We start from the raw sequence: 16,939 nt of genomic DNA on the forward strand, positions 1-16,939 counted from the left end.
CACTGTCCCCAGACAGGGGTGTAAAGAGGCTGCTGCTCAGGGGCTATGGGGAAGAGAGGAGCCTGGCAACCACTTCGTGCTCCAGCCCTCTCGCTGGCAGCGATGCCATCTGGAGCTCGCAAGTGGAGCCGGGAGCAGAGCACAGCTCTCAAGCTGAAGAGAGGTGCCCGCCTGCTCTTGGGCACAGGGCATCGAAGGGGAGGGACAGGAGCCACTCAGCAGAGCTGCAATGAATGGTTGTTCAGGACATTACTGGGCTCCTTAAGTTAATGAGAAACAAGCACTGCCAGAAGAAAACATCTCTTGTCTGCTTTAGTGCCACAGTGTATCGGCTTCAGCATAAAATTTACAGAGCTTGAAAATGGGGCATAAACATTATGGGTAAATTTGGCAGAAAATGTGACTGACTCTTATCTGGTCATGAATAAATAATTTTCAATTACCAGCCCAGGCGCTGCTATTATCCCACACAGGGAACTCCTCTGAAGTTTGTTTTGTGCTCGAGTGCACGTGGCCCTGCAGCGTGTGGGTGGCAGGAGGAGAGTGCTCTCCCCCAGGGTGTAGGCTCAGGCACAGGGACACGCCGTGCTGTTCCCCTGGAACATCCCCTGCAAACCACACCGAGGGCAACAAACAGCAGGCAGCTGCCCCCAGCATTTGCAGGATGCCACGCTGCCCTCTCCTCCATCAGACAGGGGTCAACACCATCCCCAAGCCAAATTCAGGCAAGGCAGACTCGGGCCCCAGTGGAGACAGCGCCTGCAGCTGCCACCCGCTCGTGAGGATGGGATCAGTTGAGCTGTGAAATAAGGTTTGTGACCTCACAGTTGTTCGTGCTGTAGCCAGTCAGGGTCTAATAACAGGCTGGACTGTTATTCCAGAAGAGGAATCTTCTGAGATTTTTGCAGGGCCTGCCACAGGCCCCAGGCAGCACAGCAGCTTGAGTGGCAGGAGACCCTGGGCAGGAGGGAGTGGAGCTGCTCTAGGTGCACAGGCACCTGCTGTACCCCATTAGGCAGCCCTGCTCCAGGCGCTTCTGCCAGGGCAGGACTTGCTGACAGAAGAATCCGAAAAAGCAGGGGCAGATCCATCCCTCTGGCTCCAGGTGTGTCTGCATTCCAGAGCCAGAGTGCAGGATGAGGGCTCTGAGCTCTCACGAGCCCCACCCTGCCGAAAGCGCTTTCAATTAAAAGGCAGAACTTCATTGATTTCTAATTAAGCTTATTGTTTCGCTTCCCACACGTTCCCCTGTAAACACGTTCTGCTCATAATTAAGTTTACTATTCCTTGACAAGCACAGATGATCTTCCATTCACTCCTCTCTCCTAGGGCGGGAAACCATTTTCGGTGCAGTGCACACGGGTGGGAATGAAGCCCTCCTCCTGTCAGCCAGGCACTGCGGGGTGGGGGAGCCGGGTGTCAGATGAAACAGGGATGCTCAGGGTGCCAATTAAATAGGGAGCTTGGGGCTGCAGAGAACAAAACCGGAGGAGTAGTTTGCAAACGCTGAGCTGTGAAGAGGAGGAGGAGGCGGAGGTCATCAGCAGGTGAACAGGGAGGGATGTGCAGGGAGATGAAGGGGGCAGAGGGATGGGGCCCTGGGGATGTGTTAGGGCTCTCTGCCAAGTGGGCTGCAGCAGGAGCTGTGACTGGTAGTTCAAAGCACTCGGGCTGCAGAGTTGGAAGGGGAGTGATAAAGATGCTGCAGGGCAGGAGATCTCTAGGGAGCAGCAGTGTTTTCCTGATGGGACAGTGCTGCCTGCAGGAAGAGGCTGAAGGGATGGTTTTGCCACAGTCTGTGCCTTCTCACAGAGGGACAAGATATGTCTGTATCTGAGCTGGCATCTGTGCCTTGTTTGCACAGCCCTTTTGAAAAAGGCAGTGCCTATTGTTGTATCCTTGTGTACTGTGCTGGACTTGGAGCTCTGTCCTGCCTCAGCTGTGGGTCAAAGACTCTGAGCTGGCATAGCAAGGAGCTGGTGGGGATACAGGCTGCATCTCTCTCACCTCAGCTGCCCTTTGAGCAGAGCCTTGCCCACAGAAACCACTGCTTCCCCTTCCCTGCTGCACCTGCTCTCCTCCCACCAACCCCCAGCTGCCCACCTTCTCTTCACCCAGGCAGAGCTCGGGCAGGGGGGTGTTGCAGGCACAGCCCAAAGACCCTCATCTACTCAAACAGGAGGCAGAGAAGAAAAATTTCAACAGGCACAAATCACTGCTGGGGATTGTCACTCGCTGTCTTCTTACCTGGTGCTACTCTTGCTGCTCTGTTTGGTGGCCTGGCCTCCTTTGCCACTTCCCACCAGTGGCTCCAGTGGAAAAAAAATCACTCCTTGAATAAATTCTGTGGAAAGGAGCCCAGGGGGTGCTGCCTTTCTGCCAGGGATTGGGGCACTCTGGGAGAAGGAACTCTGGGTGTTCGGGGCCCCCCTTGCACAGTGACTCATTTCTGTCTTTACCCTTTATTTACCCTGCCACTCCTCATCCCAGATGCCTTAAGCAGCAGCCAAGCACTGACCCTTTCTCCTCACCTCCCTGCAGGTGAAGTGTGACCAGTACTGGCCGAGCCGGGGCACAGAAACCTACGGGATGATCCAGGTGACGCTGCTGGACACGGTCGAGCTGGCGACCTACACCGTCCGCACCTTCGCGCTGTACAAGGTATGGGGCAGGCTGGGCTGTTGCTGCTCCAGGGAGTGCAGAGACACTTCCTGGTGCTGCAGGTTGCTCCGTGGCCCACAGGCAGAGGCCACTGGCTATGCCTGGTTTGGCCAAGTGTGTGGACACTCCATCCGTGGGCCATTTCTCACACAACTCCAGTAGGAGACTGGCTTGTGCATCTGACCACCCCTGGCTTTTGGCCAGGGTACCTGGTGCTCTTATGTGTGCATTCAGACCCTGTGACAGGCCCCAGAGCAGGGCTGTTCTTGCCTCTGGCCGGTGTACATGTGGCAGCTGTCCTCCCATTAGAGAGACAACATGGGAAGCAGTAAATTATTAGCACTCCTGTCCCTAATAATGCAAATGGAGAGGTTGTTTCTGAGTACAAACCCTTCTCTCCTGCCTGCTGTGTTCCTCATTAGTGTTTGGAAATCCCTGGGGGCAGTGCCAGCAGCAGCATGTCGAGGCAATGCAGACAGGCTTTGCAGTGGGCTGCCTCTGTGGGTGACTGAGTCTGGGCCAGGAGCACGGCAGTGCTCGTGGGGACACACTCACACCCCAAGAAGGCATCTCACCCCCAAGCAGTCACCCAGCCAGTCCTACCACATTGCTGCATAGATCACTCAGCCAATCCCAGACAGAGGCAGGGAAGTTTGCAGACTGAGACCTCATCCCAGAGAGACCCCTGCTGCAGAGGAGTAGGGAGGGAACTGACTGCCATAGCCCTTCCATGCCTAGTGCCCGTTTTCCCTGAACATGCAGTGAGTATGCAGGTAGTGATCCTCTGCTGTGCAGAAAGGAGTCTTTCACCTTCCCTGAAGCCTGCTCCAGCCCTGCAGAGCTGCTCTGCTCTCTCTATCAGCTGGCTTTCCATAGAGCATCTCTGTGTATAGGAGCCTTGCAAGATACCTACATCGTGCCTCCAGATTTTCAGTGGCGAAAGCCCAATACATGTATCATCTCCCTGAGCTTTGTGTGCCCCATCACTGGGTTCCTGTGATGAGACTTTTCTCATGCAAAACAACTCCTCTTTGTCTTCAACAGAACGGCTCCAGTGAGAAGCGAGAGCTGCGGCAGTTCCAGTTCATGGCTTGGCCCGATCACGGGGTACCAGAATACCCCACCCCAATCCTCGCTTTCCTGCGACGGGTCAAGGCCTGTAACCCACCAGATGCTGGGCCCATGGTCGTGCATTGCAGGTAGGATTGTGAGTTTGTGAAGCTGCCCCTGGGCACGTTAAAGCAGGAGCTTTAACCCATCTGAAAGCGGAGTCTCCTTCTCTTGAAGGGAAGGTTTCACGGTAGCGTAACCTGCACTGGATGCTTGGGCTGGGAACAGAACAGTCCCAGCAGTGGTAATGCAGTGATGACAATTCTATTGCTACTGCTGTGTCAGGTTAAACAGCACTGATGCATGGAGAGCCTCAGAAAACACGTTTTCCTGCAAGACTGCTAGTGCCATTTAAGAATTAAATTATCTGCGCCCAGCATTAAGTGGGTGGTACCTTCAGAGGCACATCACTGATAGACGTGCATGCAGTGACCTCTGCAAACATTCATACGTGGTATTTATAGCAGAACTCTTTCACAGGGTAGAAAGGCACCTCTTTAAGGAAAATATCAGCCTATTAAGGCTCAGCATCTTACCCAACCAAGATTTATTTGTACCAGCCGAGAGGGGACTGTTACTGAACAAACCACTCCATCATTGCCGTTCCAGCATACGCCTTACCAGCAGTGTTTAATGCTCTTCTTTCATGCTCTGTTTCAGATGGGAGTGGGGTATAATTAACACACAAACAAGCTGTATTAAAGCCCTGTTAAGGATCTGACTTGCACCATAAATGAGGAAATGCCTAGCTCCCTATCTCTGCCTGTGTTTACATGTCACAGCAGCATATCTGTTGTTTTTGGGGTGCTCTCGGGGTGAGTCGTTTGGGGTTCTCTACTGCTCATCCAGCAGCTGTGGAGAGGCATTCAGTGTTTGAGAGGAGGGCTCAGCATAGACATGCGTGATCCTACCTTTCTGCTTCCCCTCTTAGGCTGGCTGTCCTTATTTAATGGGTTAGGGAACAGTGACCCTGGTTAGGGGACAAGGAGGCTTGAATTCATGGGTTTCACTGGCACTGGGGCCCAGCCTGCTCTTCAGGTGTTCTGACGTAGCACACACGTGTGCTGTCACTCTCCTGCCTGTTAAACACACTTCTTCTTCCCTCGTGGAGGGTTCTGCCGGCCACCGCAGGGACCAGCAGAGTGTAACACCGTGTCCTTTCTGCTCCAGCAGTGAAAGGGGGCCAGCAGGAGGGCCGAGTAGCCTCTCACATTCTCCAGTCTCTCTCTGCCTCACTCACCTCTTATTAGGGGAGCTCTGCTCCCTAGAGAGCAGCCTTTACTCCCCTTCGGTGCGCTCTAGGTTTGGGTGACCTCTTAAGCAAAACCAGAGCTCGTGTGACATCTGTGGGGAGACCGTGTCACCTCAGGCCGCGTGCTCTGTCCCCACAGCGCCGGCGTGGGCCGGACCGGGTGCTTCATCGTCATCGATGCCATGCTGGAGCGGATGAAGCACGAGAAGACCGTGGACATCTACGGCCACGTGACGTGCATGCGCTCCCAGCGCAACTACATGGTGCAGACAGAGGACCAGTACATCTTCATCCACGAGGCCTTGCTGGAGGCTGCCACGTGCGGCAATACCGAGGTGCCTGCACGCAACCTCTTCGCTCACATCCAGAAGCTGACCCAGGTGCCGCCGGGCGAGAGCGTTACCGCCATGGAGCTGGAATTCAAGGTCGGTGGCAGAGCCCCAACCTTTTCCAACCCCACCCCTGTCCCTGCCCACAGAACCCCACGGGCCACTCGTCCAGGGGCTGGGAGAGGAGAGCTGTGGATCATTACAGGCAGTTATTCTTTTGTGTGTTTCTGAAGCAGGTAGGCAGTGACTTGAAATACATTTGAATTGTAAAGCTTGTGTGTCGGCTGCGGTCCCCCCTGAATTGGCAGCTTCTGGGGAGGATATAAAAGGCAGATGGATGTGCAGTCCTCAGCAGCACGTTGTGCTCTGGGTTCACTGTGCAGCGGGAGCTGCATCTGAAATCAGATGCAGATCATGTTAGTGATAATTGATGTTACTGTGAACAACTTGTCTGGAAATGGCTCCAATTTAAATATGTGAGACATTTCTAGCCTCGTTTCTTCAGTGCTGAGATCTGTTATCTTTTAACCCCCTCAGCACCAAGGCTCAGTGTCTAGAACTGGTGAAAGCAGTGTTTGAAGGCACACTGTTTTTAAGAAGCCAAGCCCACGTTTTGCTGCTTGTATCTGTGAATGCCAACTGCAGATATTTATTACAGCCTTGGAGCTGGAAGTGAGCTCTGGTAAGCGCCCATATTCTCAGATGAGGTGCATTAGTCCAGTGAACTCATGCAGGAGAATGTAGCTCATGCAGGGAGGCAGCAGACCGTGCAGGCTGTGAAATGAACTGCAGAGGTACAGCTGCACCCTGGGGATTCCCTCCAAGTGACGAAGGAGCAGGAGAGGCAAAATATTGACTTTCTGCGTAAACTGGGAGCAGTTTAACATCTCTGTCCTGTAGCTATCAGAGCTGCTGGTATCCTGGGCTTGGGACAGTAGAACATGCCGCATGAGTGCCTCGTGGGGACACCTGCCCTGAGAAACTCCTTCAGAGAGCCGTAGAATTTTTCTCAACTCAAGCAGCTCAGTTGTAAGAACAACAAAATTTTGTTCTCCTTTTGCTTCTCCCAGGGTACCTTTAGAATGGTAATGAAATTTGCCTCTCTCTGAGCCCTGGCAGTGTCCACTGCATGAGAAAACAGGGGGAGCAGGATATGGGAGGACCTCACAATGCTACATCTCCCCCCAGAGAGCAACCCTGTCGTTCTACGGGGAGCCTCTGCCAAGGGCCAGCTACCACTCATAGAGAGATGGCTCTGGAAATCCTGGAGGCAGTCTTTTGGGGAAGGAAAACAAGAAAAAGGGGGGGGGAAAAGAGGGACTTCAGTTTGAATGTGTCTGCCAGCAGATCTAAGTAACACATTTACCGTGACTTTAGTTTACAGGACTCAAAGAGAACCATAAAATGTCTCACAGTAAGCCAAAATAGATCTTCTTTACCTAAAACTGTCACAATTCTCACATTTTCTTGGGTTCTTCTGGGGTGAGAAGTAAATAGCAAGACATTGCTGAAAGAGGGAAAGCTTCCCTTCCCTGGCGCCACCAGGCGCGTGTCCCTGGCTCAGTGAGCTACAAAGCTTCATGTCCTGGCCCTGTGTGGGTCAGAGAGCTGCTGTGGGTCTCCGCTCCACTACATGAGGCTTTGTAGTATTTGGGGCTGTGCCATAGGTCAGCAGAGGTGGTTCCCCTGCTGTCACCTGCAGCCACGTGCCAAAAGCCAGCAGCGAGGCCATGCTGGGTGTGCAGTGCCGTGGGAGAGGGGCCGACGTGGTGCTGAAAACCAGACTGGTGATTGCTGTGAAACAGAACATCGAGGTGCAGCCTCCTCATGACATGGTGGCAAAGCCCTTTGTCTGGTCCAGAAGGACCTGGTACCCAGCAGGTGTCCCTCAGTCAGAGGAGGGAGCGTGGCTGTGTGCCCAGAGGGACTCCAGAGCCCCAGTTTTATACCCTCAGACTGCTGCCTCCCCAGCAGGGACCTGATGTGTATCCTTCTCTTTCAGCTGCTGGCCAACTCTAAAGCACATACCTCACGTTTCATCAGTGCCAACCTCCCGTGCAACAAATTCAAGAACCGCCTGGTGAACATCATGCCATACGAGCTGACCAGAGTGTGTCTGCAGCCCATCCGGGGTGTCGAGGGCTCTGATTACATCAATGCCAGCTTCATAGATGGGTACAGGTAAGGATCACCTTAGGTGACTGGGCCAGCCTGTCCTGCCTGCTTCAAAACCTGGGCTTCCCCTCTTTCCCAAGGACTGGTCCTGACTGCCTAGGGTGGGCTGAGATCACTTTGTTGAATTTTATCACTTTCCATCTTCTCAGACACTCCAGTGTGTGTACTTACAATATGTGAAGACTGATAGTGAGTGAGTGCTGCCAGGCTGGCTTGCAGTGCTGTACACAGATGCCCACATGGCTGGAGTGACGGGCTGTGTTGGCTCCTGTGGAGGTTTTGTGGGATATTCTGGTAGGCATCCCTTGGCATGTTTTTTATATCTGCAGCATCTAAAGCAAACCTGCCTCCCCTCAGTAGCTGTAGCAACCAGAGGTAGAACTGTGCTTGCACTGAGTGGCTGATCCAGGCAGCAGCCCAAGGCTCATTGTCCCACGTCTTGGTTTTGGGGGGAGTCTGTGGATCCTCAGGCAGGGCTGGTGCTGAGCACTGGGGATCCCATCACTGGGTTCCACTCTCCAGAACACCTTTTAGAAAGCACACGTTAAGATCTAGCGGGGCAATAATATTAACATTTTTTGTATCTACCTGCAGGCATCACGTTCTCAGATGCAAAGTACCAGGAGAGAAAAATTAAGGAAAACAGCCCAGTGGCCACATCCCCTTTCCAGCCAATCCCGAGACAGTGATCCATACTAAATCCCAGTGATGCACATAAAAGACTCATTCCTGTCGTCTCTCTGTGCACCGTGACAGTAGGGTCACGCAGTGCAGGAGCAGGGGATACAACGATGGATGTGGCACATTTGCTCTCTGGCTTGGCTCTGCCCAACTGCCTCCTTTGGGTTGGTGCCCTCCCAGGAGCAAAAGGCACTGCCAAAGGGAACAGATGTGGGTGCATCCAGGCTGGAGACTCCGTGCCCTGTCCCTGCTCCAGCAGCTGAGCCCAGCAGCTTCTCCCAGGGAGAAGGGCTATAAGGAGGCAAGAGCGGACAGGGAACAACTCAGGGAGCATCCCAAAGCAGCAGAACCAGAGCAAGCCAGGCTCCCTCAGGGTGGAACAGAGTAATGGGGAAGGATAAAGGGGCTGGAGGAAAGCTGTCACAGAGCAGCCTTGGCTCCCTCCTGCCTGTGCAGCTCCGAGCTGTCCGGCACCGGTCGTTAACGTGGCTGCCTGCACACCCACCCTGCAGCCTGGGTCTGACAGACAGGTTGAATCCACTCTGTCCTGGCTCCAGAGCTGGTGGAGAGCAATGCTGGCTTTGCCCCTTGGTGATGCTACAGAGGGAGGGGGAGAACTGCGAGCACAGCAGGTGGTGCCAATCATGTGCTACCTACCCCATCCCCGAAGAGCTCTGTTATCTCCTCTCGTCCTTTCCTTTGAACCAGCAATCTTCTAGGTATTATCTACAGAAATCAGTTGGCCCAAGGTCCTGCAGATATCACTGATGCTGCATCTTTATTAGCTCTTCTCGTTCTGCAACCCCCCCTCCCTGTTTCTTTGTGATGCCTTACGAATCCTCCTTGAAGCAGCCCCTGTCTGCATCCTGCTGCCTTGCAGCACGTTCATTAATTTTAGCACCATTAAAAATAGCACCAGCAGAGGGATGAGGGCAGAGCAGAGGGATGAGGGGCAGGACGGAGGACGCCAGCCCCGGTCCTGCGGGCTCCAGCGCCCCACAGTGGTGGAGCCAGCCCGGGCTCTGCCGTGCCAGGCTGGGAGCTGGGCAAGCCAAGGAACCCTTCTCTGAGTACAGAGCACCAAGGGGGCTTCCTTCAGGGTGGGGTCCTGTCTGGGGCAGGTCACATGGAAAGTTTGGAGGAGTGCTCTGGTTTGCAGGAGAACCAGGAACAAGTTTTGAAGCTTCAAAGAAGCGAGCAAAACAGCACTCGCAGTTTCCACGCTGCCCTCGTTATTAGTGGTGTGCGTGATCGGAGTGACCCGATTCAGTTGCTCTGTGTCTTCCCGTACAATGGGAGGGACAGGGGGTGCTACAGAGAGTAGAAATGAGGGAATGCAGGGGTGCTGCTGGGATCATCCCCAGGCAGAGCCTCTCCTTCCAGCCCTGGTGGGTGCTGGCAGCCTGCTCATGTGGCCTGGGTGCTGACAGCAGCAGAGCTGGGAACAAGCAGCAACAAGAAGGCTTGGCTAGGTACACCATCACCCCAGCAAGGACTAAGAGCCTGTCTGGATCCTTCACCTTGTGGTGCTCGCATCTGCGGGAAGCACTTAGAAGATCCTTGCTGGGCAGGCTCATTTCTCCCCCCAGCGCCCATGGCTGGTCCTAGAGGCCTGCTTCCTGCAGCTGGATTGTCAGCCCTGCTCCCAGCTGCGCAAGGACCCTGCCTCCAGCACGTCTGGCCCACCAGCCCCCAGGAGCAGCTGGTCTGAGCACCAGGAGCTGCTCTGAGTACCATTATGTTTGTCTTCTGCAGGCAGCAGAAGGCCTATATTGCCACACAGGGACCGCTGGCCGAGACCACGGAGGATTTCTGGCGGATGCTCTGGGAGCACAACTCCACCATCGTGGTGATGTTGACGAAGCTGCGTGAGATGGGCCGGGTACGAATCCTCCTGGGGGGGCAAGGGGACTGGGGGGCTGCCGTCTGTGGGCATGACCTGTTGGCTCACCCCAGTCTGTCTCCAGCACCAGCCACTCTGGGCAAGCCTCCTGCTGGCACGTGCAGTGGCTGACCCTGTGGCCCCACAGCCACATTTGCCTGCAGAGAGCAGGAGGGAGGAGCAGCAGCTCGTCAGTGCTAATGTCTTGCCCTGCTCCTCATCCACAGGAGAAGTGCCATCAGTACTGGCCTGCAGAGCGCTCTGCCCGGTACCAGTACTTCGTGGTGGACCCCATGGCAGAGTACAACATGCCACAGTACATCCTCCGGGAGTTCAAGGTGACGGATGCCAGGGTGAGTACATCTGCTGGCTCCCCTGCCTCTGCCCTGCCCAGGCCAGCCAAGGGAGCGTGCAGCAGTTCCTGGAGAAATGGGAAAGTTAAGTGCTCCCTTGCACTGCAGAGAGCACTCCTCTCACCACAGTTTGTGCTTTGCCAGCTGTGGCAGCCCTGGTGAGCAGCTCAGGGATCCCTGTCAGCACCAGACCCTGCCTTGCCTGTACTGCCCACTTAGGCAAGCATTTAACACAGATTACCCTGCTCTGTGTGCAGCATCTGACCAGGTGCAGGACACCTGTGTGACAATAAACATGGTCCTGGGATGGAGCTGGGCCCCAGCCAGGACCAGGACACTAACCAAACTGCAGGGACCAAAGCCTTGCTCAGCTCAGCTGCCCTGGGGTGAGAACGAGGGGATAGAGGCAGCCCCCAGACATGCAGTGAAAGATCTGCCTGGGCTCATCTGTGGCCTGTGCACCTTCTCGCCTGGCCTGGGTCAGGGGGTCTGAGAAGAGGTCAGCAGCACCAGTGCTGAGGGGAGCGAGATCAGCCCCTCACCCATGGTTCACCTCTGACACCCCTCTCCCTGCAGGACGGCCAGTCACGGACCATCCGCCAGTTCCAGTTCACGGACTGGCCTGAGCAGGGAGTGCCAAAGACGGGAGAGGGCTTCATCGACTTCATTGGGCAGGTGCACAAGACCAAGGAGCAGTTTGGGCAGGATGGGCCCATCACAGTGCACTGCAGGTAAGCGGGCACCGTGGCCTTTCCCCACCGAGCAGGTCCCCTGTGCTCCGTGAGTGCCTTGCACCGCTCCTGGGAGCTCTGCAGAGCCTTCCTGGCGCCGGCAGGACTCCTAATGGCCCCTCTTGCTCCCTGTGCAGCGCTGGGGTTGGGCGCACAGGCGTGTTCATCACGCTCAGCATCGTGCTGGAGAGGATGCGCTACGAGGGGGTGGTGGACATGTTCCAGATGGTGAAGACCTTGCGGACGCAGCGGCCAGCCATGGTGCAGACAGAGGTGAGCGTCCCCTCCTCTCCAGGGCAGCGGGGATCTGTGGGAGAAGGGAGGGCAGGTGATGTCTCTAAGTGTTGAACCCTACTGTGTGCTGCCCTTTGTGTCCCGTCCCCCCTTCTCACATTTCCCTCCTTGCTGCCTTGCAGGACCAGTACCAGCTGTGCTACAGAGCCGCGCTGGAGTATCTTGGCAGCTTCGACCACTATGCAACGTAACTAGTGCTTTCCTCCAGTCGCGGTGGGGATGTCTAGGAGTGGAGACGGGTCCCTCTGAGCCAGAGCCGCCCATTCCTCAGTCCTTCTGTACAGGTGGAGGTGCTGCCCAGGCAGCAGACCTCCACGCCAACCAGTTTTGACCACGGCATTTAGGAACTTAGCCCCAGCGCCAAATGAGGGAATCCGACTCCAAAAGCATTTCCAGTCTCTGGCTGAATTTCTGCTCATGTGCATCTCTCACCCTCTCTCACGCCGACTGCATTTCACAGCGAGGCTTTAGGTGGGTGGAATGGGATCTTTTTTTTAAAACATGTAAAATAGTTATTAGTGGTTTTTATAATCTCCTCTCTCTCTTTATTTTTTATTTTTTGCAAGTCTTAATGTTTTGCCCAGACAGAACTGGACCCGCCAAACCTTTGGGAGTTGGGTTTGTTTTTGGTTTTTTTTTCATTTCCTTTTGCTTTTACATTTTTTACTGCCCTGTGTTTATTTCAGCCCAGTCACTGCTGGTTCTGCCCATTTTAGTGCAGCTTCCTTGGTAATTTGCAGCAGCTGGCTTGTGGTTCCTGCCCGGCTCCATTCCCCATAGGCTGCTTTTTAATCCTCTGTAGAATATGAAATTTCATGGAACTGGACCTAAGCTACCAATTATTTTTTTAGTCTCCTCCCTCCCCCATTATTTCCTTAGTAGGTTTGGGTTTGGGAGGGCATGTGGGAGCGCTGGAGAAGCGGTCCCCTTTGTCAGCTGGAAACCGTTCAGTCCTATTACAGTACGTGTTCAACCGATCCAGTGACCGTGTGTATTGGCAGATCCTGATAATGACGTGAGTTGTCGTCGCCTTGTTTGTGAGAGACCCGAAATCCCGGGCTCCAGGCATTGGAACCTCTTTTTGTGTGTCTTGCTGGGAAAGTGGGGGGCAGGAGAAGCGAGAGGGTCCGACACTTCCCTGGGGAGGGGATGGAAAGAGCAAGACGTGGCCCTTTGTGTTAATCCCACCGTTCTGTGCGTGCAAGCACCATCCTGTCACCTCTCACCAGTGGAGTGCATCAGAGCATTTACACAGGCAAAGAGCACAAGCCCAGGCGGCCCAGAGCGGAGCTGGGCCGGCTCTCTTTGGAAGCAGGGTACTGCGAGGAAGGGGAGGGGAGTACACATGGCTTCAGAGGTTGGGTGTATCTATAATTTCTGCTATCCTGCAAATGTTAAGAGTCACTAGAATATTGTACTTTCCGCTACTTCAGGACGTTCTAATGAACCAATGTGGCAAGACTACTGGACTTAATTTAATGGTACTATATATTAATACTCCTTATTATATCACGCTTGCACTAAAGACGGGGAGTGAGCAGCCCTCTTTCGAGTGCATTGAGTTATGAATAAAGGTGGTGGAAGGGTATCTAATTGTATTATCACATGTATTCCGAATGTTAAGAATCCAAGCTACGTTGAAATCAGCAATCCAGGGTTGGTAATGTTGGAGGACACATTCATTTTTACCTTGTGGATGCATAGTGCTGTAGGGGTCACTGTTGTATACAGTCTGTTTTCTATTTGTTAATAAAAAAAAAAAAATCTACAGCATCATTGCATAATTCTTGATGTTAATAAATTTGAATAATTGGGTTTCATACAAGCTGGCTTTCCTGTCTGTTTCTTCAGCAGTAAGCAGAGGCCATAGAGTTCTTTGCAGAAAGCGTGGGGGCACTTGTGGCTGGGATGTGCCTGCGGGAAACGACTTCCCTGCCATGGGCTGAGGAGCATGCCCATTGCCAAAGACCCTGTGCCTGCAGGGAACTGGGAAATCCTCTGTGACAACTCCCTTTATGCATGCTTATGTTCACCTCCTGCCCATTTGCAGCTGTGCTGGGGTGCACTGACCTGGTGAAGGACCTGGCTGGACTTGCTTGTGGGTTTGCAGGAAGAGAGGGGTCAGTGGTGACGGCTTTGGTGGCAATATAGGTCGTTGCCAGCCTCCCGGGACGCTGCAGTAACACAGGCACCTTCTTTCTCCTTGTCCAGGAATACCTGGGGCTTCCTGTCACATCTGATGTCTTGTTCTTGACCCTTTACAGCCAATCCAAGGAAAACGTGGGGGAACAAACACTCCGAATTCACTGCCCCTGCAGGCTCTGCTTCTCTGCCTGCCACATGTGTAAGGCACAGAGTGACCTTTTGGATGGTCATTCGGCTTGTCTGTGGACCAAGTAGAAGCGGGAGGAGGCAGAGAGAGGGAGAACAAGCACCTCAGCATGGAATGCATGAGGAATAACAAAGTAAAAGGGAAAAAAAGCGAGACTAACTAAGGATTTACTACAGCTGGTTTTGAGGGGGGTTTGCCCCATCTTTTTTGGTATCATTTCGAGAAGCTTCCCTCTCTCTGGTATTCAGCCTGGCTTCACAGTGACACACTGTGCTCCAGACCTGAAGGGAATGGCTTCCTTGGGAAGGGTGGACAGGCCATGGGGCCCTGACCCACATGGTTCTGCCCCTTGCGTGGCCTTTCCCTTGCACAGCTGTGCTGTTTGCACCAAAGATGGTGCTGTAAGACAGTGTTTGGCCTCTTCCCTTTGGAGTCTCGGACAGAGACCGTATTTGCACTGACCAGTGGAGCTGGCTGAGTAGCTACTGCTGGCTTTTTTTTTCCTACCCTGGTGAAAATTTTCCACTCCTCAGTCGTACCAGGTAGCCCCCAAATCGTCCTCAGATAAGCAGCTTTGTAAAGGGCACAGTTTGGCAGGTGGGACAGCAGCTAAATGGCAGCTAGTCAAAGGTGAATTCCTGGGCACTGAGGTGCTTTTCTGCTCTTTCTATTTTCATATTTTTATTCATTCCACTGATATCTGTAGCAAGAGCTCTGTAGGCAATGCCTAGGCTTGGCTTGCCTCCTATAGTGATGCTAGCTCATAGGATCATGGAATGGTTTGGGTTAGAAGGGACCTTTAAAGATCAGCTACTCCGAATATAGTGTTGCCCAAGCGCCAGCCCTTTGAGATTTTGTTACTTCAAATTTTGTTTTTCAAGGGCAAAATAGTCATTAAGTAAGGAAGAGAAACAGCTGTACCACTGAACAAATCCGAGCGGACTCTGCGCAGTAGCTTGGCAACTCCTTCCCCCACAGTCCTGGCATTTCTCGTCCTCAGCAGCGTTGCCATTTTCATTTGTAACATTTCCTAGTTGAGAGTGACTTCTTTTTTTTTTTTTTTTCCTTTTTTTTTGCTTGTTCTGACCTGGTTCATTTCAGAGAGCAGGAATAATTCTGATCCTTCCAATTAAAAGCTCATTGTTGCCCTTTTGCCAGTTATAATAAGCAGTCCCAGCCCACGGTAACAATTACAGGTTATCGAGCTCCCCTGCCTACGCAGTTCTGCTCACAGGAACATTTTAGCACTCATTATCATAAAAAGATGGGCTCCTGTCTCCTGTGGGCAGCAGGTCAGGGGAAGTGATTCTGCCTCTCTGCTCTGTTCTCATGAGACCCCACCTGGAACACTGTGGGGTCCCCAACGTAAGAACCATAAGGATCTGCTGGAGCAGGTCCAGAGGAGGTCATGAAGATGCTCAGAGGGTTGGAGCACCTCTCTTGTGAAGGCAGGCTGAGAGAGCTGGGGTTGTTCAGCCTGGAGAAGAGAAGGCTCCAAAGAGACTTTACAGAAACCTCCAGTGCCTAAAGGGGCTACAGGAGAATTGGAGCAGAATTTTTCACAAGGGTCTGTAGTGACAGGAAATGGGGAGATGGCCTTAAACTGAAAGAGGGCAGGGCTAGATTAGATATAAGGAAGAAGCTCTTTACTGTGAGGGTGATGAGGCGCTGGAACAGGTTTCCCAAAGAAGTTGTGGATGCCCCATCCCTGGAAGTGTTCAAGGCCAGGTTGGATGCGACTTTGAGCAATCTGGTCAGGTGGAAGGTGTCCTTGCCCATGGCAGGGAGTTGGAACAAGATGATGTTTATGGTCCCTTCTAACCCAAACCATTCTGTGATTTTGTAATATTTGAAAGTTAGCCTTTCTTGATTAAAGGATGGCCGGTGCAGCTGCCAAGCCACAAAGAAGGCCAGAAACACAGTTTTTCTCAAAATTGTTATCTGACATTTGTAGGAGGCGCTGTGTTTTAATCCTGCTCTTGTCTTAATCCAGTCTGGGGTTCTGGTTTTTATACCTGGCAATTCAGATGAGCAAATGAGAGGCAGCAGACCAGGGAAAACCCGTACTGGAGTGGTGTTTGTTAGGACTTTCAGGACTGCTACATGCCCACAGCCTGACACTGAAGGAAATGCATATCAGGAGAAACATGCAGTGAAATTAAGGTTTTATTTAGGCATGAAGGACCAAGATGGCTGTGAGCTCTTTCAGGTGGGTTCTGCTTACTTTTAAGGTTGCCTATTGACACACATTTAAAATGCTTTTAGCACACCACGATCTGTGGATCTGTGAAAATCGCAGCCAGTCCCATCCACGGACAGGTGTCTGTAGACAGGTTCTGTCAAGCACTCATCCTTGTCCACACTGGAAAGCATTTGCTGCTAAGGCTGTACTGTCCGGTCCCAATCCTTCACACAGCGGTGGTGGATTATCAGCAACACCCACAGGCCACGGTGGTGCTTTTTCACGTTTCTGGATGACCGGCCAGAAGTTCTGGCATAGGCCAGGTCTGGCTCTAGCCCAGCCCCAGCCTGAATTCACTGCCAGACATTTCCACAGTATCGAATTCTCCTCTGGCTTTGCTTACACACGGAAATTGTAGGTGTATAATTAGCCCAGTTCATGCGTTCGGCTGGCACACGCCTGTTGAGTGTCACCGCTCGGCGCCCGAGACCCATCGGCTCAGGGCAGCGCCCATTGGCACGGGATCGGTGCCCAGCGCTCCACGCCCCGCAGGACCGGGCTCGGCTGCACCCGGCGGGACTCCCCAGGGCCGGGATCTGTGTGGGACCCGTGAGGGCTCCGTGTGGGACCCGTGTGGGACGCGGCCTGTCCCCCCTCACTGCGCACGGCCCGAGGCTGCCCCGGGCCGGCCTCCCGCTCGAGCGCCCCCTATCGGCTGCCCGCGGCGCGGCCCGGCCGTCCCCCGCCCCTGCCTAGCAACCGCCCCGCGCCCGGCCTCCTGATTCGCTGGCCCGCCCCGGCCGGCCGTCGAATTCCTATTGGCTGTGAAGCGGGAGGGGGCAGCGATTGGCTGCGGCGGCGGAGGAGAAGGGGGCGGGGTGGCAGGGCGGGGCCCGGGCGGAGCGGAACGGCCGCGGTGGCGTCGGCGGTCCGCAGGACTCATAGGGCGCGTGCCGC

At 53.8% G+C, this 16,939-nt stretch overlaps 1 protein-coding gene across 18 annotated transcripts in view; it reads left to right on the plus strand.

Moving 5' to 3' along the window:
• Positions 1-13,293, plus strand: part of PTPRF (protein tyrosine phosphatase, receptor type F) — a 241,396-nt gene extending 228,103 nt beyond the window's left edge. For all 18 annotated transcript variants that reach the window (XM_027900375.1, XM_027900379.1, XM_027900376.1 and 15 more), the window contains 9 exons: positions 2,542-2,661; positions 3,706-3,860; positions 5,163-5,448; positions 7,355-7,533; positions 9,964-10,090; positions 10,318-10,443; positions 11,020-11,174; positions 11,312-11,447; positions 11,591-13,293. In XM_027900375.1, the coding sequence (XP_027756176.1) occupies positions 2,542-2,661; positions 3,706-3,860; positions 5,163-5,448; positions 7,355-7,533; positions 9,964-10,090; positions 10,318-10,443; positions 11,020-11,174; positions 11,312-11,447; positions 11,591-11,659 (1,353 nt within the window). In that variant the 3' untranslated portion in view covers positions 11,660-13,293. The remainder of the gene's footprint in view (positions 1-2,541; positions 2,662-3,705; positions 3,861-5,162; positions 5,449-7,354; positions 7,534-9,963; positions 10,091-10,317; positions 10,444-11,019; positions 11,175-11,311; positions 11,448-11,590) is intronic.
• Positions 13,294-16,939: the final 3,646 nt, after the last annotated feature.

This window comes from Empidonax traillii, unplaced genomic scaffold (assembly GCF_003031625.1).
Source record: "Empidonax traillii isolate 1590-97213 ecotype Southwest subspecies unplaced genomic scaffold, ASM303162v1 scaffold720:size321207, whole genome shotgun sequence".
Lineage (NCBI taxonomy): Eukaryota > Metazoa > Chordata > Aves > Passeriformes > Tyrannidae > Empidonax > Empidonax traillii.